The sequence below is a fragment of the Triturus cristatus genome, chromosome 7, assembly GCF_964204655.1.
Source record: "Triturus cristatus chromosome 7, aTriCri1.1, whole genome shotgun sequence".
NCBI lineage: Eukaryota > Metazoa > Chordata > Amphibia > Caudata > Salamandridae > Triturus > Triturus cristatus.
This window is the reverse complement of record NC_140590.1, coordinates 1524790287-1524813147: the sequence shown is the minus strand read 5'-3', so window position 1 is coordinate 1524813147 and position 22861 is coordinate 1524790287. Positions and strand designations below refer to the sequence as shown.

Here is a 22861-nt window from a genome sequence, read left to right as displayed (position 1 = left end):
TCCGTCCTAATAAGGCTCAACTCGGCTACTGGGTGGGAGATCCCTAGGGAGATGGGCCTCATTCCGTTCCGTAAGAAAAAAAAAGCTCAGTCGTAGGTTCCTAGTCCTGGGGTTACTGTTAGCTAAACGCAGTATTGTGATTGGGTAGTTGTCTCCGAAACACCGGGAGATTGAAGACTGGCTGAGAGATATGGCAGAATGGATAAATGCTGATTGGTGGCACATGAAAAAGACCCGCAGGGATGAAAGAATAGATATTGATATGAGGGCCTGGGCGGCAATGCTAGCGCAATTATTGCTGCTGCTGGTGTGAGCTACCTCCGTAGACTAAGGGATGGGCAGATACATAACACAGATGGTCCCTAAAATAATTGGTCATGGGAGGCTGTCAATAATGATCTCATTCAAATTGTATATGTTGATGTTAAGTCTGGTCCTCTATGTGTGCCCCAATGCAATGCTGTGCGGAATTACTTTTCCTTGGTATATGATGAACTGAGCCTGGGGGGAAGCTGGAGGGGTCAGTTAAAGAAAGATATGTATGTTTGCTAGGTTGGGACCCACACTTTGGCTCCACAAAGTTGATGTATGTAACATTTTTCCTGAACTGCTAATAACAAATATACAATGTCGGAGAGTAGGATCTTCTTCTTATGGTTACCCCCACTTTTTGCTGATGTAACACTGTTTTTCGACTTTAGTCTGGCTGGGGCCCTGCTATCCAGGACCCCAGCCTAGCTGCTTCCTCTCTAAATTGATTCCCTGTACCTTAGGTGCACCACAGATTGGATCCTGGGGTGCCCTTGTAAGTCCCTAGTATATGGTATGCTATGTACCCAGGACATAGGTACCCCAGAAGCCTACCAGGGGCTGCAGCATGTATTATGCCACCCCTGGGAAGCCTTCCAAAATGACATCAGAGGTCTGCTACTGCAGCCTGAGTAAGGTGGTGCATGCACCCCTTACTGAGATATAGGTTCACTATACCTCACCCTATCACTGCACATATAAACCCATCAGTCACCCCTATGGCAGGCCGAATCAATCCTGAAGGCAAGGTGCTTGGTTTTATGTGAGAGGGTGCCCATGCATGAGCAGCGCCCCTCTGCAGCCTACAGAATCTATTCTCCAGGGTTGTCTGTGATGCAGCCTGACCATATACTCTTAAGTGCATTATAAACTCATGCTAACTTTGGGATGGCTGCACGGAAACATGTTGTGTTTGGTGTCAAACACCTTGGAATCATACCCCCACACCAGTAACTGGTGTGGGAGTATGATCCCACCCTTCTAGAGGGAGAGACATGACAGCACCGGTATACCCGGTACCAGCTAACAGAGCCCTGGCATCACAAAATGGATGCTGCCAGCCACAGACACGGGTCTGGCCTCCTGCTGCTGACCAAAACTCTGGCAGGGGAGGCCTGGACAATAGGTTTCCTGTCACAGGGAGGTGTTACCACCTCCCAGACAGGCCTTAGTGGATTAGGGCTGGGTGGGTGCACTCCAAGAGTACTTTGAAGTCCAGCACTGGGGGCACATTTGGTGTCCCTGTGCATAGTCCAGTTCAAACCTGCTGCAGGGGCTACCAGCCCCTGCTCTGCTGCTAAACTTGACAAAGGAAATGGGTGTAGCCACCCCTCTTTCCAAACCCTCCTATAGGTGGGTCCGCAGAGTAGGTCCAACTCCTTCCTTGGGTATAAAGAAGGAACCCCTGACTACAGGACTTTAGATATCCCTGGACAAAACTCTGAAACTGAATCCTGGACCTTCGACAATCTGTTCAACGCCAGATGACTGAAGAATCTTCCTTGGAGTAAAGGAGTTACTCCCCTGCTTGGCAGGCACCAAAGACGCATCTGTTCGGTCTGCATCTCCGAAGCACCCGCCGGACGCCAAAGACTTTGCAACCCAGGAGGTGGGTTTCCAGACTTCCCATAGGCCGAACCGAGTCCCCAGCAAAGCTGAGACCCGTGGCCCTCGTGGGTACTGTGGAACCGGAACCCCTGGACACTGTGCATTGGGTTACTTGTAGCCCAGACCCCGAGCACCCTTTGCACTGAAGATTGCTGGCCTACACTCCACAAGTGTTTCGTGAGCCCGCTCTTGGTGTTCCCGCTCGAGGTACCTTTGTTATCCCTGGTCCGTTGACTGGTGGGTCCCAGTGAAGGCAACTCTTACTTCAATTGGGCTTCTCTGGTTGCCCGAGACGTGCACTGACTTTCCATCGCTTAGGGAGTCCCCGGGACCTTGCTGGTCTGCACCGAAGCATCTTTCTCCTTCCTGAGTGGGTTGCTGTTGCCAAGGCTTGTTGTGTCCAATCTGGGCACCGACGCTACAGCACTCGACATTCTTTGTGTGACAGCTCGAATCCAGCTCCTGGTTATCCTCAACACATCCTGGTCCTCGTGGCTGAAGAGTCAAGCTGCACCTCTTTCACCTGAAACACCCGACATCGGTGGGCATTCGTCTATCATGCTCCTGGTCACTGGCGGGTGACCCAGACTTTGTCCGCTCTGCTTTCAGGTTCTTCGATCCAGGCTTGGATCTCTCCAGACACTTCTCATCTTCCCGGCAGCAGCACTTCTCTGCAAGCTGCCATCGAAAACAACAATGCGACGCAAAACCATTCGACACCTATGCACCGGCTTCCCTGGGTGAGGTAACACAAGTACTCTGGTGCTCCCGTGGGTGTTGACCCTAGAACTGCCTAAGTCCAAGAGGGTTCGGTCCTAGTCCACTCCTAAGTGTCCTTTACCTTTAAAAATCCAACCGCGACTTTCCTCATAGAAGCTAATGGAGTCCCGCGGCTGTGTTCTCACACTGCACACGTCCTCCGTGGGTCCCCTGTGTCACTACCTTGGGTGGTTCCTTGTGGTCCCAGCGATTCTACAGGCCTTGTGTCTAGTCAAGTCATGGTTCTTATACCACTTACTTAGTATATGGTTCGGTCTCCCCCTGGAGCCTATTGTTTACTGTGCTATTTACTGTTGATTAAATGTTTGTTACTTGTGTGCTTTGACCTCTAGCCTCATAAAGAGACTAGTAGGTAGTGTTTTAGAATAAATACATATATTTTATATATATATATATATATACCTGGTGTGGTTATGCTTTCATTTGGTCATTCATGAGATTATAGACTGGTAAAACAAGCTGCTTTACGCTCCTTCAAGACTTAGCCTGAAGGCTGCTCTCCAATACTACCACTAGGATAGCTTTCAATAAAGGTTGTCTTTAACCTATCACCTCTAAGGGGTTGTTTGGGCTGGTGCAAGGTGCCCACTATAACTAGTGGACAGCAAATACCAGGCCAACTTCTCACATACAAGGTAAAAAAAACTATTTATCTAAAATTGCTTCACTATTGAATTACAAAAAAAAAGAATTTAAAGTACAACATCACTTGAAAGCCGGAATTTAATAAATGCGTCTTTAATCTACATATACTACCTTCTTTAAGCATATATATACCTTCCATGTACGTATGTATCTATATATTTATTACTTTTCTTCTAATTCATGATATACAATCCACTACGCTATTTCTCACCCTATACCACTCTAAAAATATATTCCTGTACCTCAACTCTCTGACTCATCTCAAACATCATTCTACTACTCTTTCCAATGCACTACCCCATTTCTCCCCCTATACCACTCTCAATAAAGCCTCTACCTCAACTCTCTGACTCATCTCAAGCCTCATTCTCCGACTTTTTCCAATGCACTACCCTATTTCTCACCCTATACCTCTATCAATATATCGCCACTCTCTCATTCATCCCAAACCCCATACCACTACTATGATCCCTAAAATAACCCTCTCTAGACTCTTCCCTACTCTTCCCCTCCTTCCATCATCTCATATCTCTTTTACTAGTCAGATCTGCCAAACAAGCCTTTCTTTTTTTTTTTTTTAAGAATTGTTATTGATTTTTCCCCAACCATCGCAGCATTAAATCAACGTTACATACAATAGCCTCGTGCAAGAGAGCTAGGCAACTCAGGACAGTGCAGGAGAAATTAGATCCGCCAAACAAGCCTTTCTAAACCCTTCCCTCTGACTCTTCCCCTTCCACCTCCCTTTTACTCATCCCAAGTCTCCTCCTACTGCTGTGAGGTCCCCAAAAAAATCGAAATCCTTCCCTCTTCTATCCCTCCACTATTCTTTTCAATCAAAACAACAGACTACCATGTCCACTACTCAAATGAATGTCATATTTCACTACACTAATTCACCACTGATCCTTTATGGGTTCCGGAGTAGTGTGCAACTCGCCGAAAAAGCGCTTCAACTCCTCATCAGGGGTAGCATGCTCTATATAAATATAAACCCTTTTCTCTCTTCTATCCCTCCACTATCCTTCTCAATCCAAATAAATGACTAACATATCCACCACGCAAATTACTTGCGCATTTCACTATACTGATTCACCACAAATCCTTTATGTATTCCGGAGTAGCGTGCTACTCGCCGAAAAAGCGCTTCAACACCTCATCAGGGGTAGGAAGCGCTATATAAATGTAAACCCTTTTCCCTCTTCTATCCCTCCACTATCCCTCTCAATCCAAAAAACTGACTAACATATCCACCGTTCAAATTACTTGCATATTTCACTATACTAATTGACCACTAACCCTCTATGGATTCCGTAGTAGCGTGCTACTCGGCAAAAAATAGCTTTTACACCTGGTCTGGGGTAATAAGCGCTATATAAATGCAATTACAATTCAATACAATACAATTGTGCACATATTCATGACACTGTGTCAAGGGCCCTAGTGCAATGAAGGAAAAGGGCACACTGTCTGCTGTTTGAATTATAAAATGCAGTAATAAGCAGAGTGCAGTGGGCCCCTCCGGCCGCTCAGCTCCGGTGCCACTGCACTTGCTGCACAAATTGATGCAGCATTGCGAGAGGCCCCCCTGCTCTTTAAAATTGCTGACATATCATATTTCTGTTTCTTTCAGCATCACACTGTATTTTAGCCTGAGTCCACGCACATGTACAAGGTGAGCAAACACGCCTGAATCGAGCCTCCAGGGTACAAGCACCACGCACCTTCCTGCGCATGCGCTGCTGTGCTGCTCTGGTATGCGCGATGACGCACCGGTGGCTGCAGGTAACCAAGGCTGGTTGTTATCAGCTCCGGTTCCTACCAGCGATGCAGAAATAGCCGAGCCTTCTGTCACCAGGACTCGCGCAGGTCAAAGGTCAAATGCACAACAGGTTGTGTAAACGTCTAATTTTGTGTAACTGCCAGCAGAAAAAAAAGCACACACTGGACTGCAGTCAACAATTCGATCAATCATTAATTCCCGCTTGAGGGATTTACTCTTTTGCGAACGGTTTCTGATGACGCTTGTTTATGGACTAGTTCCAAGGGGTGGGACAGACACCTTATGACGTGGGAGACCTGCCTCCTCTCCTCACCTGTAGTGGCGGGAGGGGCTCTCCCCATTGACGGCTATTTAAGGCATCCGGAGCATCTTCAAAGAACACAACTTCAAGAGCAAAGGAAGAACTCAGAGAGTCAAGAAAGACTCAACGAATCCAGAAGGAACCAACCAAATCTTGAAGAACATTTCCAGCCAAGAAACCGACGGCAGAGTTAATTCATTCTTCACCCTCACTTAAAGAAACAGTAAGTGCCATTCAGACAGTTTGCTTCATCATCATTGACGTTTCCTCTATGACTGCTTTAACAGGCTAATTGCCTGGACCGTCCATCTTGTTTGTATGTCTTCATTATTTTACACAAATTATTGAAGGAACGTTCCAGAAAATGGTGTGCAATATTGTCTACAGATGTCATGTCTGTTCGCAGTTGTGTGTCGATGCATTGAGGTGTGTAGGACCATTTGATTGATTGTATATGTTGTTTTTCTTTCTTGGTACAGTTTTCTTCTTTGCACTGTGCACAGTCGTCTCCTATTTTTCCAAAGATGTCTCATAGCGCTGTAGACTGATCCTCAGTTACTTGCTTTAATCCGGACTGATTTCACAGTATGTCAGTGAAATATCACAATCTAAATAGCCATACAGATAGGACTGATAAATATGCATGTTACCTTTTAATATGGGTCTTAACACTGGGGATTCTGCATATTTCGATGAAATCCCATTATTAACAGAGAAGAAACCTGCGACAGGGGAATATCACAAAGTGATCTATTGGTTCAGAATGGATTTGTACCTCGATCTCATGGCTTCACAGACAGAACTTCAGGGACGGACGACTCCACTGCCCCTCCCTGGTGGTCCCCGCTCTGCGGCACACGAAGTGAGTAGCAGCAGTTTCATAGGCTGGGATGGACCATCCACTGCCCTGTAACCCTTAACCCCATGAATATTCATCTAATGATGACAGCACAAGAAGAGAACCGAAGGCACTAGACGTGCTGCTATCGGAAGCAAAAAGCAGAGCCATGTTCTGTATTCTAAATAATTCCTTTCCATGCACACATTCCACCGAGGTGATGGTGCACAGTTAGTAGTAGTGAAGTGCTGGCATCAGACACTTCCTGACTGATGGCAAGAAGATACTGGAGTGATCCCTGGTAATAACAGGGTGGCAGGAATTCCAGGGCATAATGGCGGCCAAGCCTGGGCTGCCACTGACTGTCATTTAGTATTGCAAGAACAAGGCCCTCCTGGCTCGTAGGGACACTTTAATAGTCGCGAGGATCTGCTTAAATTGCAGAATGCTTGACGTACAATTCCCAAGGAATCTTGGGATCATACTGAATTCAGAGTCATTGATTACCCAAAGGCTTCGAGCATTTATGTTGGTTCGGTGACACAACCTGAAGTTATAAATTGAGTCTTACAGAATGACAAGCTTCTGTGCATCATGCTAGCTGGGATAGCATCTATTTACATATTTATGTAAATGTTTAAATGGTACAGAGTTAGATACATAAAAACCATTGGCTTCCAGTAATTGGAAGAGATAAGTCTAGGTCATTGTTAATCAGTTGATAATCACTATGTGTAGAGAATTTGCTGAGTATGACGTTTCCCCCCCCATAGCTTACCTTCAGACTCTCCAAACACTGACACGACCATCGGTCTCTCCTAAGATGGCGCCCCTGCTGCAGACCGAGCAGAAGATCACCAGCAGGATGGTCCAGGGGGACCTGAACAGCCTGAGCCCAGACGTGAGGGCCTTTGTGGTGGGCAATGCCAAGGTGTGCCAGCCGGAGAGCATCCACATCTGTGACGGGTCCGAGGGGGAGAACGAGAGGCTCCTGGCGCTCATGGAGGAGAGCGGCATGGTCAAGAGGCTGACCAAGTATGAGAACTGGTGAGTGAAGGGCGCCCTCTGCGGTTGGAGGCGGTAATGAGGGCAGTGGTGGGTGGTCGGCTAGGGGGTGGTCAGCGGGTGAACTGTATTTTACAAACACATATTTATTTCATAACCTTTGTCATTTCGCAGTCGCATTCCTGACACCTAGACATGGCCTAGTAGGATGGTGGTTGATGGATGGATACTAACTCACTCATTTACTCGTGCACTCACTCCATCATTCACTCTCTACATATTTAGAAAAACATACCTGCTTCTTCCCTTGCTATGAGGATTCAAACCTGTGGAAACCGTGGGTTGACTCGATGAGGAGTAGTTGTATGACAGCCAAATAATTGTGTCTTTTGCATGTTACAATGAACGTTTTTCCTGATTGCACAATAGCCATAAATGTGTATGAGGCCGAGCTGCATGAAGGGTGGCATCATTCTAGATTCAAACAAGAAAAATGTCCCATCCTGTCCTCTGATTGAATAGTAAAATAGAGCAATGGTCAGGGTTCAGTTGGCCCAGGTGCCACTGCACCTGCTGAACCATTGCTGGTATTAGGTACTCCTGTGAGTGATACCGACTTCAATCTGATCCTGGTATGTTGTAAATAGGTTCTTCCCACACCACACCGTGGGCTACTCACTGAATTCAGGATGTAACTGGTGGCTAGTAGATGTTAAGATATATCTCAAAGGCAGGATAGCGTCAGTACATGAAAGAAGGCTGATAGGGATTCAAGCTCTTGCTAACAATTTGCAAAATCTGGAATAAAACATGGAAATTGGAAAATATTCCATAATCTTTCGATTGCGCTGCAATACAAACACGTTTCACTGAAATCCCTGGCACGCTCTGTTTGCGTTGTCTCGAATGAACCTTGCAGCACCACGGGGCTGGACAGCTGCCCGGTATTTGTCTAAGAGTCCGTCCTCTCTTTCCACAGCTGGCTGGCTCTCACCGACCCCCGGGATGTGGCCCGAATCGAGAGCAGGACGGTCATCGTTACTCAAGAGCAGAGGGACACCGTGCCCCTCTCCAAGACCGGAACCAGCCAGCTAGGGCGCTGGATGTCCGAGGAGGACTTCGATAAGGCGTTTAAGGCCCGGTTTCCAGGATGCATGAAAGGTGAGAGTTTAAAAGAAACAGAAACGTGCACACAGTGACTATCAACGTGTTTGGCTCGGTACAAGTAGCATCATGCATTTGTGTACAGCTCTCAAGCACGCGCACACATAAAGGGAACTATATGTGTTTATCATCTGAGAAGATCTTTGGTTGAGCGTCAATTATTGGCTTTCAGCACCTTCTCACTTTGCATAATTTCGAATTGCAAATGTTTGCCATACATATAAAAGGCACAGAAATGTTGCAAGTAGACTGGTGTTGGCTGTCGAATTAAGATGTGACGTCAGTTTATGAAGCGGTGTCTCAAAGAGATAAAATCACTAGTACATATTGCAGATCCGCACAAATCCTTCACTCTTGTGTGTTAGCCCAATGCATTTTGGGTGTTATAGTCTTGTTTTGCTTCAATTGAACCGATTAGACGAACACACCTGGAATCAATGATTTGTAGGGGAAAACGTCAGGCCTGGGGACAGGGACCTTCAGGGAGTTGATTACCATAATCAGTTAGTTGCCTACATTCGGATTTGTGTATTCATTATGAAGTATTTCTCCTTTTTTGTTTACAACTCGAGAGCTTAAAAAAAAAAGCATTTTTATGTCTGATTAGAAAATAATTTCTCAACAAAAAAGTGGGGATGCGGTTTGCAACGTTTTTGGCGTTATAAGTTACACTTATAGACAGTTTACTCAGGAAGCGAGCAAGTAAATGTTTTGATAGACTTTGGGGCAGATTTATGTTGCACTTGCGCCACTTTTGCGCCGCCGTTGCGTCACTTTTGTGACGCATTAGCGGCGCAAATCCTGCGCCATGGTGCGGGGTATTTACAACGTGACGCATCTGAGAGATGCGTCACGTTGTAAAGCCCTGCACCACATGTAGGTGTTCCAGGGCAGGTGGGGGCGTTCCGGCGCAGGAACGCCTCCTAAAAGTGGCTGAGTGAAATCTACAAGATTTCACTCAGTCACTTTTAGGCCCATGCTGCGTCAAAACCCTGCGCCTGCTTTAAGCAGGCGTAAGGATTGACGCAGCATTGTAAAGATAGGGCCCCCCAGATCATTGCTGGAGCTGCGTCGCGCTTGCGACGCAACTCCAGCAATGCGCCACTTTTCGGCACAGATGCGTCACGCATCTGTGCCGTTTTTGCCCCATGGTGCGCCGCATTATAAATGCGGCGCATCCATGGTGGCGCAGCAGTGGCGCATAATAACTGGCGCATCCCTGCTGATATGCAGGGATGCGCCAGTCGTCATAAATCTGCCCCTAAGTCTACAAAAATGGCCTGATCAATACGTCAGTCTAATGACCAATTAAAGGGACAGATTTACAAGCCCCTTCCACCACTTTTGCGTCACTTTCCCCATGTTAAAAGTGACGCAAAAGTGGCGCAAGGGGCTTGTAAATCTGCCCCAAAGTGTTTAAAGTGTTAGCAAGGCTTATTTCTCGATTAGCAGGGACAGGGAAAAGAAGCAAAGCAGAGAAACTAAAGGGCGACAGATGGAATTAATGGTCCGATTAATACAGATTTTAATCAGCCGCGGCCCGTGCAGGTAGGAGCGGTGAGGTCAGGTAGGGGGATTTCGACAGACGATGCTGAGGGGAAATTAAATATTGTTTTTATTTTCCCTCATGGTCGTCTGTCGAATCCCCCCCTCAACCCCCTCCCGCTTTTACCTGCACGGGCTGATTTTAATGTGACCTACGCTTTTTGTACACCTGATTTGCAGGACAGCAGTATACCAAGAGTACTCTTGTCTTCCTCATGGAAGTCAACAGTAACTCACTTCCATTCATATGTCATATTGTGCATAAATAGTGCTGTAGTGAGTACAGGGGCTTTGCTACCTAAATAACATGCTACAATAAACCCGCAATAAAAAGACATAGAAAACAGACTGCGGTGGAATATGGAAAATAATTAAGTTAACTAGATATGTAAGGCTCCCTGTTTCCCGATTTTACTGATTTTTACAGATAAATAGTCAGACAAACATTTATTTTCTTGTCTGTATTTATTTATAAAAGTGGAAAAAAAATGAAACTTGGTTGCTCCTTGAGTTTTTCAAAATACAGTCTGTCTGCCATGACTGCCAGATCAATAGCTGTGTGGATTGATCGGGAAGGGGGTTAAAAAAGAATTTAATTTTAGTAAAGAGACTTAAACAGCAGTAGATATGCGCAAGGTTGATACTGAAATCTGGATATTTTCAGTTAAGTGTATTGATTTATGTTCTGCGTGTGTTCATAGCATTGAAACCTGGTAGGTATTCAAACATGAGTTTATATTTATTGATGAAATAAATGTGGAAATAAACTAATTTCAGATACATTTTTTCACGAAACCCAAAATAAATATGGGTAAATATAGATAATATTAGCAAAAAAATAAATATGCATTAATACAGACAGAAATATAAAAAAAAAGAAATACCTTAAAACCGGGAGCCCTATATATATGTAACATTATATTTATAGATTATTGTTAATTGGCACGAGAATCACAATTTATGAGCCATATTACTCAACGAGAAGCCAAAAGTTGGTCAGTTTTAATGGAAGGTTGTGATTCACAAGTCAGGATTATATTGAGAATGGCCCCCCTGCACAATCACATAGCTCTCCTTCTTACCCTTCGATACTCCTCAATATTTCTTTTTACAAAATACATTCATTTTGATAAATTACAGCGTTTATCAATAATTGTATATTTGATCCGGTAAAAAAAGTCACTTAGTTCATGGAAGTCATAGGTTACATTACAGGATGTTCCTGTATGTAAATTCTTTTCTTTACATAATGTTACCTCTGTTGCAACCTTCCTTCATTTTTGAACATATCTTATTTTATAGGTCGCACCATGTACGTCATCCCTTTCAGTATGGGTCCCATTGGGTCGCCCCTGTCCAAGATTGGGATTGAGTTGACGGATTCGCCGTACGTCGTGGCCAGCATGAGGATCATGACCCGGATGGGCACCGACGTCTTGAGAGCCCTGGGCCATGGCGAATTTGTGAAATGCCTCCATTCGGTCGGCTGCCCCTTACCACTGAAAAGTACGTTAGTGACGTGGTCTTGTGGTCATTCCCTCACACCCATTCCTAAACTGACATGCGGCCAGTGAGTCCAGGCGCATTAGTAAGGCATCTTCTTGTGTGTCTACAGAACCCTTGGTGAACAACTGGCCCTGTAACCCAGATATGACGCTCATCGCACACGTTCCTGAACGCAGAGAGATCGTGTCCTTCGGCAGCGGCTACGGAGGGAACTCCTTGTTGGGGAAAAAGTGCTTTGCGCTGAGGATCGCCAGCAGGATTGCCAAGGAGGAAGGCTGGCTAGCTGAACACATGCTGGTAAGAGATGGTTATATCGACACCAATAGACAAACAACTTCAATAAGAAATAATTCCAATGACTCCCTTATTTATTTTCCACCAGTTGTTATGAAAATTGTGATGTAACACAAATCGATAAAGAAATCAGGTCACAAAACACAAGACAAATCCAATGCCAAAATTGGTAGTCCTGTGGCACAATGCATATTGTAAGGATGGCACAAACAATGTTTAGAAATGATGACATAAAGTCTCATGGTTTGTAACGACAAGTACAACGAGCTTAGGCTAAGAATACGCCTATTTTTATTTTTGGTAAAATACTTTGTACAAGTGGTGGCATGTTTACAAAATGAAGCATGCAGAGTAATAAAGAAAAACAAATCTGAAGAAAGCAACACAAATGTAAAATCTGAAGCAGGAGATGCTGTTGGGTGGGGAATAGGACATATGAGGCACAAGGATGGTGGAAATCAAAAAAAGAAATTGGAAGTCCAGGGAATTGCGTTGACACAAAACAAAAAATGCGGGAGAGACAATAGAAATAGAGTATGCGTGCAGTAGAGGGAAAAAGGACAGACAATTATGGTGCAGCACCAGCAACACAGGTACCACCATGCTGTCCACCCTAGAACACCCATTAAGATGAGAAGAGATTTAAAAAGTATCTAAAACTCTAAAAATGACTGTCATGTGTGTCTGTAAACATAGGTGGTGATGGGTATGTATATGTAGCAGATTTAATATTCAGAGACATTTCTAGTGTTTAATTTTCATATTCAATTAGTCGGAAAACAGGACATAAACTTCTGTGTTAATGAACAGTTCTCCATTAGGTGTAATAATATGTTTGAAACACCCAGTAAGAAAACATATCTTTATCTATCATAGATATTGGGCATCACAAATCCAGAGGGTGAGAAGAAATATTTTGCAGCCGCCTTCCCTAGCGCCTGCGGTAAAACCAACTTGGCCATGATGAATCCAACATTGCCTGGATGGAAAATTGAGTGTGTGGGAGATGACATTGCCTGGATGAAGTTTGATGAACAAGGTAAGCAGCCTCCATCTAAAGCTGCAAGATAACCTACTGGAATGTACATTGTGTGGTGAACCACACTCAGTGTAAGTCTTTCTTTCCTTTCTAATCACTGACTTCATTGTATTGCAGGTCACCTCAGGGCTATTAACCCAGAGAATGGATTTTTTGGTGTTGCTCCTGGAACATCAGTCAAGACAAACCCAAATGCCATGAAGACCATCGAGAAGAACACAATCTTCACCAATGTTGGGGAGACCAGTGATGGAGGCATCTACTGGGAGGGCATCGGAGATATCCTAGAACCTGGGGTGACACTGACATCATGGAAGAACAAGGAATGGTCACCGGAGAGTGGTAAGGAAGGGACTGCCATGGTTATGGATTGTTCCATACATATTCTCAATCAGTTCTATCTTGATCAGACATGATCTGATTTGATCGATAGTTATTACACCTTCTCACAATTGCTCTTCCCTTCCAGATGAGCCTTGCGCCCATCCCAATTCCCGTTTCTGCACTCCCGCCATCCAGTGCCCCATCATTGATCCGGCATGGGAATCTCCTGAAGGTGTGCCTATTGAGGGCATTATTTTTGGAGGACGAAGGCCCAAAGGTAACAAATGGAAAAAAAACTTTGTGCTGTAGGCGTTATTGGCATTTGGTGTTCAGATAATCATTATTTAAATGTAAATGTGTTAAATCATCTACTGAAATGGGCCATAAAATAACCATGTAGAACATGATTTACTCCTTACAGAAATCATTATACACTTCCTAATATGCAGAATTTAAAAGTAGGGTTTCCTTATACAAGTATCTTTGAGGGAATATGAGCACTGTAGTAACCAAGATGCTACGTTGGTCTCCACCTCTGTCTTTGATTACTCTTCGTAGACTGTTGTCGGCCAGTTTCATTTCTGTTATGAAGCTTGCCCTCTCCAATCAGAAGCTGACTGATCCATGCAATGGTTTTCGGTATAAGTCTGTATCTCTGAAAGACCCATCTTGGTATCTCTTCATATAGGGCTCATTGGAAACATGCACAATACAGACACCTGACCTCTGCATCGAAAGTCTGATAGAGTCATTTCCAAATGACATTCCTTTTGTTTTTAACAAAGTGACCTAAACTGGGCAAGCCAATTGTTAATGTCCTAATCCCCTGAAAAGCAGCATTACCCATTATAAACCTCATGTGGTGCCCCTAGACCAACTTATACAGCACTCTTGGCATTGTTAGGTCCCATACATAGATTTTTGGCTGCCTCACATCTTTTGTGGCTCTCATTGGGTATCAGCTGTCTCCTACTGGTGGACCTCCATGTGATTGCCTCATCTTACTTTGCCATAGAACTACATTTAGGGGAGGAGGAAGCCGACTCTATCCTGTGTGCAGGAAAATGTCCGGTTATCCTCCAGGGTAAACAGAAGTAAATGAGCTCACTTTCACAACAGTACACAATACCCTTCTTGTTTGTCTAATGTTGAGGCCTAAAATATCTCCCAAATCCATGTCTGTGTGACCTACACTTGTTAAATTAAATCCTTTTGGGTTATTGTAGTGCCCTGAAACAACTTTAGAAGAATGTCAGTGCTATATAGGGATCATCTCTATAAGATGAAGTAACCAAAACATGATTATCTGGACGTAACATGGTAGGGTACATTCAGTGTTCTGTTTATAAAATGCAAAAGAAAAGGGACATTGTAGGACTAATACAACTTTCTAAACTTGCCTCCTCTGATCTGCAGGTGTACCTCTGGTCTATGAAGCACTGAACTGGCAGCATGGAGTCTTTGTGGGGGCGGCCATGAGATCCGAGTCAACAGCAGCAGCAGAGCACAAAGGTAATTGAGAATTCTATTGCACATTGTTATACAAGGACATTCATGCAGCTGGAGAAAGCCAATGTCAATGGAAGTCAATTTTAAGAACACATGGCATGTAGTGTCAATATGACGGCATCAAACTGAGCCAAATTGACCAGCCGTCAAGTTGTCAAAAGTCAATTTGCAACTTGTAGGACTCTTGAGTAATGATACAAAACCATATGCTGGTATCACTTTTCTGACCTCAAGGAGAAAATAGCAAAACAAAATGAACTAACAAAAACCTATTATAATTTCTACAATTAAATGAATTATAAGTTTAATTGGGTAAACAATAACCACCTGGGATATGCCAAACAGGAATCAGTAATATAAAAAAGAAATAGGATCAAAGCAGACTTTTTTCTATGTCTAGCGGGACTGCTGTTGTGAGAAAGGAGGAAATGGGGCTAAGGATTGAATGAGGGATAAAAGTAAGGAAATCATTAAAGAGAAGAGCAGGTGTATGGATGTTTGATTTTCAGGTTGATAGGAAGGGAAGTAGGGGCAACATTCAGAAAAAGAAATAAAAAACATTCAGTGTGAGAATCATGGAAAGGCGGAAGAGGGAGAGATGAAACAAGGGGAAATGGCGAGGTGGGTAGATTTGTGAGAGGTGCCCCTCTCCTGCCTCTTTAACCTCAAATGAAGAACAACACACGAGAGAAGGAACAAGAAAAGGGAAAGGAGGATGAAAGAAAAGAAGGGAAATTGGTCAGGGTTGGTTAAAGATCACATCACGGGCTTTACATTTTAGTTAAGGCAAAGGGGAACTGAGATCTAAACAGAGTCAACAAATCCTTTAGGTTATGAAAGGCACTCAGCGTGGTAATTTTCTGAACCCGGGGAAAGCCATTCACTGGGTAAATTTCATCAAAATGTCCCATCAAGGAGGAATCACCGGATCATGATTTTTCAATATTGTGGTTTTTTTTAGAGAATCCCATGGGAATAAGGTATATCACCCTATCCCTTTGGTCTGACAGCTATGCTAAATGTTTAACCTGCTTGTAATAAAAGCATAACCTTCTAAATTCAGTGACTGAAATGGGCCTGATCCTCTTCCAGCAATATTACAGTTCACTGATTGTCCCTTTACATTAAAGTTTCTCAATAGGTCAGCCGCCCTCTATCAGGCATCTCTGCCTCATAGTAGCTCTCTGCTTGAGTGAACACGTTTTTGAATGAACATGTTATTTAAAATAGCTCATGAATGTGAATCTCTTAAATATTACAAAAAAGTTGACATGTCCATTAATCCTTGTTCTTTCAGGGAAAGTCATCATGCATGATCCTTTTGCCATGAGGCCTTTCTTTGGCTACAACTTCGGCCGCTATCTCGCCCACTGGCTGAGCATGGAGCACTACCCTGCCGCAAAGCTGCCCAAAATTTTCCACGTGAACTGGTTCCGCAAGGATGCGCAGGGTAATTTCCTTTGGCCCGGCTATGGTGAGAACTCCCGCGTGCTGGAGTGGATGTTCAGAAGGATAAATGACGAAGAGTGTGCCAAGCGTACAGCCGTCGGCTATGTGCCCACTGCCACGGGCCTCAACTTAAAAGGGCTGGGAGATGTCAACATGGCAGAGCTTTTCCACCTGTCCAGGGACTTCTGGGAAGAGGAGGTGGAGGACATCAAGAAATACTTTGAAGAACAAGTCAATGCTGACCTTCCATATGAAATAGAGCGGGAGCTTCTCGAGCTGGAGAACAGAATAAAGCAGCTGTGAGCTGCTGGTCAAAGAGTGGTTTATAAATCATACTGTAAACAGATGTTTACAATAAGAAAGAAATTCAAAACTCTGTCTAGTATGTTCCTGCCCAGGCTTGATTTCCATTCTACAGGGATCTGCATACTATGTGCATTTGATTGCATTACTCAGCGAATGGAGCAAGGCCAGAAGTGGCACGATGATAGAGTTTTGGGCTTTACAGCTGCATCTCCAATGCTTAGACTAAATTTTAACATTATCTGCTTATTAGGCATATGATTGATTTTTCTATGTATTTGGAGCAACGGGTATTCTTGAGGTTTTATGTAATAACACCTATAATGGTCAATTTGACCAGAAAATCAGTTCCTTCTCATGGAGTTCAGAGAAGGGATGTGTGTGGAAGCAGCAAAGGGGAATGTTAGCGTTATGAGCTCACATCAACATCTATTGATATTGAATTTAGACACCATAGCTGTAGTATGGGTTATGAAACAATGAGCAAACAAGTAAATTATGCAACTGAAAACAGGATAGTCAAATGTTTGCAAAAGATTTGTTGTAACTATTTCAGGTAGCCATGGTTCAACTAGCTGGATGTTAGATGAGTGATCGATGATGGATGAGACAAATATATGGATATATGTCTATATTTATATTTAAAACATTTGTGTATTTATATTGATCTATGCATTTCATAGCAATTTCACTAGAGATTTCTAAGTTTTAGTTAAAGAAAATTGTGTGCACAATGCATATGCCTATTTTAAAATATTTTCTATTTCATATCTGCCTAAATTAAGTATTTGTTCTCTACTGCTCAGCGGTAATGATTAAAAAAACTTTTTTTTTAAAACCTTTCAATGTTTTGCTCTTCTTTTGAAGTTTTTTTGCATGAACCCAGGGTGCCCTAGTAGTACTACCTGGGTTAAATCTGTAGAATCCATTTTATGTAGAAACATGGTCTGTGTACATTTAAGAAAGATAAATAGGCTATTAGAGAGAGTGAGTCTTGGAATATGTTCATTTCCTTCAAAATTCGATTTGACTGGGGCACATGACCAAGGAAAAGCTGGAATTCTCCCAACTACTGCGATCCTGGCTTCCTCCTTAACCTATGTGTGGGGTCACCCTACTCATCACCCACTACTTACTCTTCCGCTCTTCTCCTGGAAATTACACTCAGATTCTCTCTTTCTCTCTCTCTCTCTCTCGCTCTCTCTCTGTCTCTGTCTCTGTCTCTCTCTCTCTCTCTCTCTCGCTCTCTCTCTCTTCGTCTCTCTCTCTCTCTCTCTTTGTCTCTCTCTCTCTCTCTCTCTCTCTCTCTCTCTCTCTCTCTCTCTCTCTCTCTCTCTCTCACTACAGCCACCTTTTCTACTCTTATTACTGCCTGGGATGAGGGGGGATGAGAGCCCCCGCATTCTGTTGCCCCCCTTTCCTGAACTCATGACTTACCTCACTGTTTGAATGGACAAAGTGTATACCCCATAGGGCACAGATCTTCAAACTTTCCTTTTTTGCTCTGAGTCTCCCCTAAGCGAAATGTTTCGTCGTTGTGCCCCTCCAAAACTATATGGCAAGGATTTACGGAGTGGGAGAAGAGGGGAGTTATGTTCTGTACTTCCTAATCCACACTAAATGTGGCACATATAAAAAAGCACCAGTATCAAACAAGAACAATATTAATAAAAAACACTACTCCACATATTTGGGGTGCTTTGGCCCCCAATGCATTCCACCTGCAGCACTAAAGATACCTGTAGCCCTGAGAAACAGGCTATCTCCTCTTCTTTCACTCCTTCCCCACCATGCCTAACAATCACTTTAATGTTGAAACAAGTCCGGTCTCTTTATGAAAAAAAATGAGCTTCTGCATGCTTCCCCCTTTTTTGGGCTAAAGGCGCCATCTGCCGTAATGCTAAAAGAACAATTGATGGACGGAATGCTGATCAATGTGAAACCTTCATCCCCAGTAAAGAGATCTGGGACTAAATCTATTGTTTTTTTTGCTGACCATGCCATTCCAGTTTGGACCCAGCCATATGCAAATCAGTCTTGACCCTGCTCTCCATGGGAGCAGTCCAGCCCGAATTGCCAGGCCAGGTCCCCCCTGGAACGTAAACAAGCATCCTGGGACCGTTTTCGGGGTATCACCCCTTATCAACCGGGCTCGCTGGAGTCCAGTCAGTCCAGTCCATCCTAGCAAGGAAAATGAGCTCCATGCCCACTTTTTATTGTAAAATATTCCTAACTGTGATGCAGTGGGCCCTGTTGGAAAAGTGTCACTGCACTTGTTTCACTAATGATATCTGCTTCTTTGCTGTCACCTCTGACCTTTGTTGACAGCATGGGATCCAATCTCACACCAACCCTCCCTCCCACCTCTCATCATTCTCTCCATCTCATCTCTCTGATGCCCAAATCAAGGTGTCACCTCTGCTCCTTTTTTCCCTCCCATGGTCCATTACTCCAAGTTACAAACAAACACCGGCACAGGATGTGTGCCCTGGCCGCTAATGCAGCTGCAACGCAGATGATACCTACAGATCAGCAAAGCAGGCTGTCTCCTGTACCCACTCACCAGGACCATTACTTCTAGGCCCAATGCTCAAAGCAAGCTTTCTGCAAAATAGAACTACATAAAAGCATATATAGCCCCTCCTCCAGTTGCTCGGGCCCTGTTCCTTGCACAACCAAGGCGTCCTGGGCCCTAATGCTAGCAAGGAAAATGCGCCCCATGTTCTTTTGCATAGTAAGACTGCCATAACTGGGGTTCATTGTCCACTCACAGAGTGTGTGTGGTTGGAGGAGGGCTCCTCTGCTGCAAAACAGATAGTAGAGAACAAAAGAAGAAACTTGCCCTCTCACCATGTTGCCCGATACCTGAAAGAAATGTAAATGAGTTCAATGGTTGAAGCCAGTGTAGGTTATGGAGTCGAATCATCATAGTGACAAATATGTATTCGTTTTGAGAGGTAATCTATGTTTCCATTAAATGGGGTGCACCCTTTTAATGGACATATATAAACATGTTTACATTATAAATTGCCTGAATTCTTATCACAAAAATGTATATTTTTAAAGCATTTGTTTTATCTTAAATAGTACTTTGCAGCAGCCTGTTGTATACAGTGTAATGCAACTTTAAAACAATGACACTCACAGTGCTTTCTGTCACAGACTGGGACATCACAGCACTATATACAAGTCACTATTCCTCACTCCACCAAAAAGGATTTAATTATGTGACTCTGTGGTCACACAGGAAGCCATCTGCAGTTATCACATTAGTTAACTGATGTTTCATAAGTTTAAGCGTATATTTCCATTTGATTAGTTTAACTTACATTTATTTTTCATTTGAAGTGTGTGTCTTTATTACAAATATAATTGCATCTTTAAAAATAGAACATAAGTTAGATATTACGCGTTATAAAATGTAACGTACAGAGTCGAAGATACTAAAATAAGATGTATTTTCTATTAAAAACCGGATGTCCTTATCTGCATAACCTCAAAGTCCTTTTACAATGGTCACTGTGGTGCAGTAATTGTGTGCAGGACCAGTGACTATCGTCTCTCAATGCCCCAAAGAGCATACTAGGTGACATATGTCATCAATTTACAACTTTCTAACCTGCAACCGCCACACTTGAAAACAAAATCGGATATGTTGGTTTCCTCAGGATGAAGAGACACATGATTGATTAAGAGCACTTTATCCTCACCATCTCCAAAATACAAAAATGCTGAAGTAAGTCCTGTGAAGTTGTACTCCTACAACGTTTTTTCTACAAAAAAGAAAAATCCTTGTTGGTTGAGCCTCCCAACAAGTAGTTTTTAAAGACTTGATTTAAACTTCTCTCCAGGAGCAGCTAACATACAAAATATGTTGGTTTGGTAGCAAGTGTTCACACTCCTCAAGGCTGTGCAGTGGCTATCTAAAAAGCATTTTCTCTGAATGAAACCTACTTTAATGTTACAAATTCCGTATTGGTGAGGAGCAGTCTGTCCATTCCCGCTGGTCACTGGTCAGACTGCAGCCATGGTCAGATTGCAGCCAGATATCTCCTGGGATACTTAGGTCATGTACAGGAAGCCATCTTCATCCTTGTGATATCCATCTGTTATGTTATGTTGTGTTGTGTTTTTGTGATCCCGATACCCTTCCGACATTGTGAGAAACAAGGGGGCAGATTTATGAGCCCCTTGCGCCACTTTTGCGTCACTTTTCCCATGTTAAAAGTGACGCAAAAGTGGCGCAAGGGGCTCATAAATCTGCCCCAAGGACTTTAAGGTCTTGTGGTTCACCGTAAGGTAGAAAGCCTGGGTTGTGGACAGCGCCATTCGGCATTGAATAATGGTGATACATTTCATCATGGTCAGCGCTTTGGGCAGGGTCTTTACCCTTTGATACCTTTCGACGACCACCGGCAGGCCGAAAACGTTATGTGTATATCAGCCACCTCACCCTTCCGAGTTGCTAAACTCTTCCACTGGATTGGGTTTTCGTTTCCCTGCAAACGCTTCATTCCATTCCCCAACAGGTTTACACTGTTGCTCGCTGACCATGGCTCTAGACCATGCCCTCTAGGCCTTATTGACAGTTCATTGATGATTTTTCCTCGAGGCTTGTGTGTTTTTATATGCAGTTATTCGACGGGGAGCAAAAAACAATAAAATGCTAAATTTCTTCTTCTTTTTAGCCTTGTCCCTGACCCCGACTTCAGGCTCACTTACCCTGCCCCATGCCACTCAGTAGTACTGTCCTCACACTTTTTTAATGACCTTTAACTGCTGCATGGAATTGAAAGCCTTGAAACATGCCTTTCGCGCTTCCAGGCTATCTTCATTGACATGTAATTGCAGACCCATTTGCACCACCCTGGGAACACATCCATGCCACCCCCCTCCCAACCCCCAGGGGGCACGTCCCACCGTTTGAAGGCCTCTGCCTTAGTGTCACAATGCTGAAAGAGATAAGACAGGTAAAAGCTACAGAAAGGCAACTCTTGTTTGACTAACGGGGAGTAGAAAAGGCGCCCTGGGTCCATCTCTTGCCCTAGAAACTCATTACTCAGTTTATGTTATTTACAGTCCCACCCATTAAAGCAGTGTAACATTAATTACTTATGAAAATACATCAGTGCTACACATGTATACCAATTAAAGCAACGATCCACTGGAACTCCATGGAGTTTTCTAGAGTAAAGTGATCTCCCATTGACTCTGTTCTTTGTCTCTTTCGATATACTGTCAGTGATTAGGGACATGTTTGAGTAGGTGACTTTCTCTCAGACTGTCTCTAACCATACACTGTCAATTTTTTTAGTAGGGCACTAACTAAATCCAGGGCCTCTGGAATTCTGTGGCAATGGAGGACCAACTTATGTGGCAGAATAGACTCAATTATGCAGCATGAAAAGGCAAACTATTTGGTAAAATGGTGCACATTCTGTGGCATTATTATTTTGCTATTTTCTCATAGTAACACATATTAATACTAGATGTACTGAAGTTTCATATCTTTAGAACCAGTTTGACACCTGAATACAGCAATCAGCAACTGATATGTGTCCATGAACACATTGGAAATGGTCTGCTACCCCGCAGCGTCACCTGCACTTGTTTTAGTATATTTTTTTATGTTAGTCTCATATTAATCGATGGCCTAACACCAAGATAAAACTCTGTCCCTACGTGGAACACCAGTGCTCCTACCTTTTCAGCTAAAGTAGTATGGCTTAGCCTTGAAACATCTACCACCTATCCATTTTTTGCATGCTCCCTTCCCCATGTCCCTCCCAGCTTGCATCTTGGCCCATTGCGCATTTTCTGTCCCCAGCCCCCAAAGGAGATTTTTGTGATTTCCCACAGTCTCTGTAAATGTACCTGATTGAAACAGGTCCATGTTCACTCCATTTTTTGAGGTGCTTTTTGACTCTGCTTAGCCTCTTCCATTTTGTCAACATCTATGATGACAGATCAGCAAAGATAAGTATACATTTAAATCTGGATGCTAACTTAACTCCTTGAGACATGACTGAAACCTCACATATGACTGATTTCCACCTTATTGTTGCATGTTTGTACATTGACCAATTTATTGTTATGGTCATTTTACTGACAGTAAACAAATCCCCACTGTTTGTTTGTGACTCCATATTGTCCATTTGTGAGTGTTGTAGGTCTCTGATTAGGGGTTTATATCTTGATAGAAAAAAGCCAAGCGCTTCCTTTTGATCATTTAGAATTGATGACAACTTAGTGAAAGCCTTCACGTTAGTGTATTGTATTAGATTGAAATGTGATTGCATTTATGTAGCACTTCCCATCACACCCATGCTCCGCCACACCATCAACCGCTCCCTGGCGACCGCCTCGTTCCCCGACGACTGGAAAAACACCGAGGTCAACCCCCTCCTGAAGAAGCCCTAACCTAAAAAACTACAGACCCATCTTCCTGTTCCCGTTCCC

The 22861-nt window shown here is 43.6% G+C and overlaps 1 protein-coding gene and 1 pseudogene across 1 annotated transcript; one reads left to right on the top strand and one right to left on the bottom strand.

The window, feature by feature from the left end:
- Positions 1–5503: 5503 nt before the first annotated feature.
- Positions 5504–17245, top strand: LOC146812300 (phosphoenolpyruvate carboxykinase, cytosolic [GTP]). The gene is made up of 10 exons (XM_085619291.1): positions 5504–5649; positions 7038–7311; positions 8249–8430; positions 11281–11484; positions 11594–11781; positions 12655–12817; positions 12935–13159; positions 13287–13418; positions 14558–14653; positions 15948–17245. The coding sequence occupies exons 2-10, from the start codon at positions 7088–7090 to the stop codon at positions 16400–16402; spliced, it is 1869 nt and encodes a 622-aa protein (XP_085475417.1). The 5' UTR covers positions 5504–5649; positions 7038–7087; the 3' UTR covers positions 16403–17245.
- A 3118-nt stretch (positions 17246–20363) lies between these two features.
- LOC146812299 (microtubule-associated protein 1 light chain 3 gamma-like) lies at positions 20364–20916 on the bottom strand (annotated as a pseudogene).
- Between the last annotated feature and the right edge of the window lie 1945 nt (positions 20917–22861).

Bases quoted from the DNA above. Each gene is read 5' to 3' on its own strand.
- LOC146812300 (XM_085619291.1), top strand. From the start codon at position 7,088: ATGGCGCCCCTGCTGCAGACCGAGCAGAAGATCACCAGCAGGATGGTC. The intron at 7,312-8,248 runs GTGAGTGAAGGG...CTCTTTCCACAG, and splicing joins CTGACCAAGTATGAGAACTG to CTGGCTGGCTCTCACCGACC. The intron at 11,485-11,593 runs GTACGTTAGTGA...GTGTGTCTACAG, and splicing joins CTGCCCCTTACCACTGAAAA to AACCCTTGGTGAACAACTGG.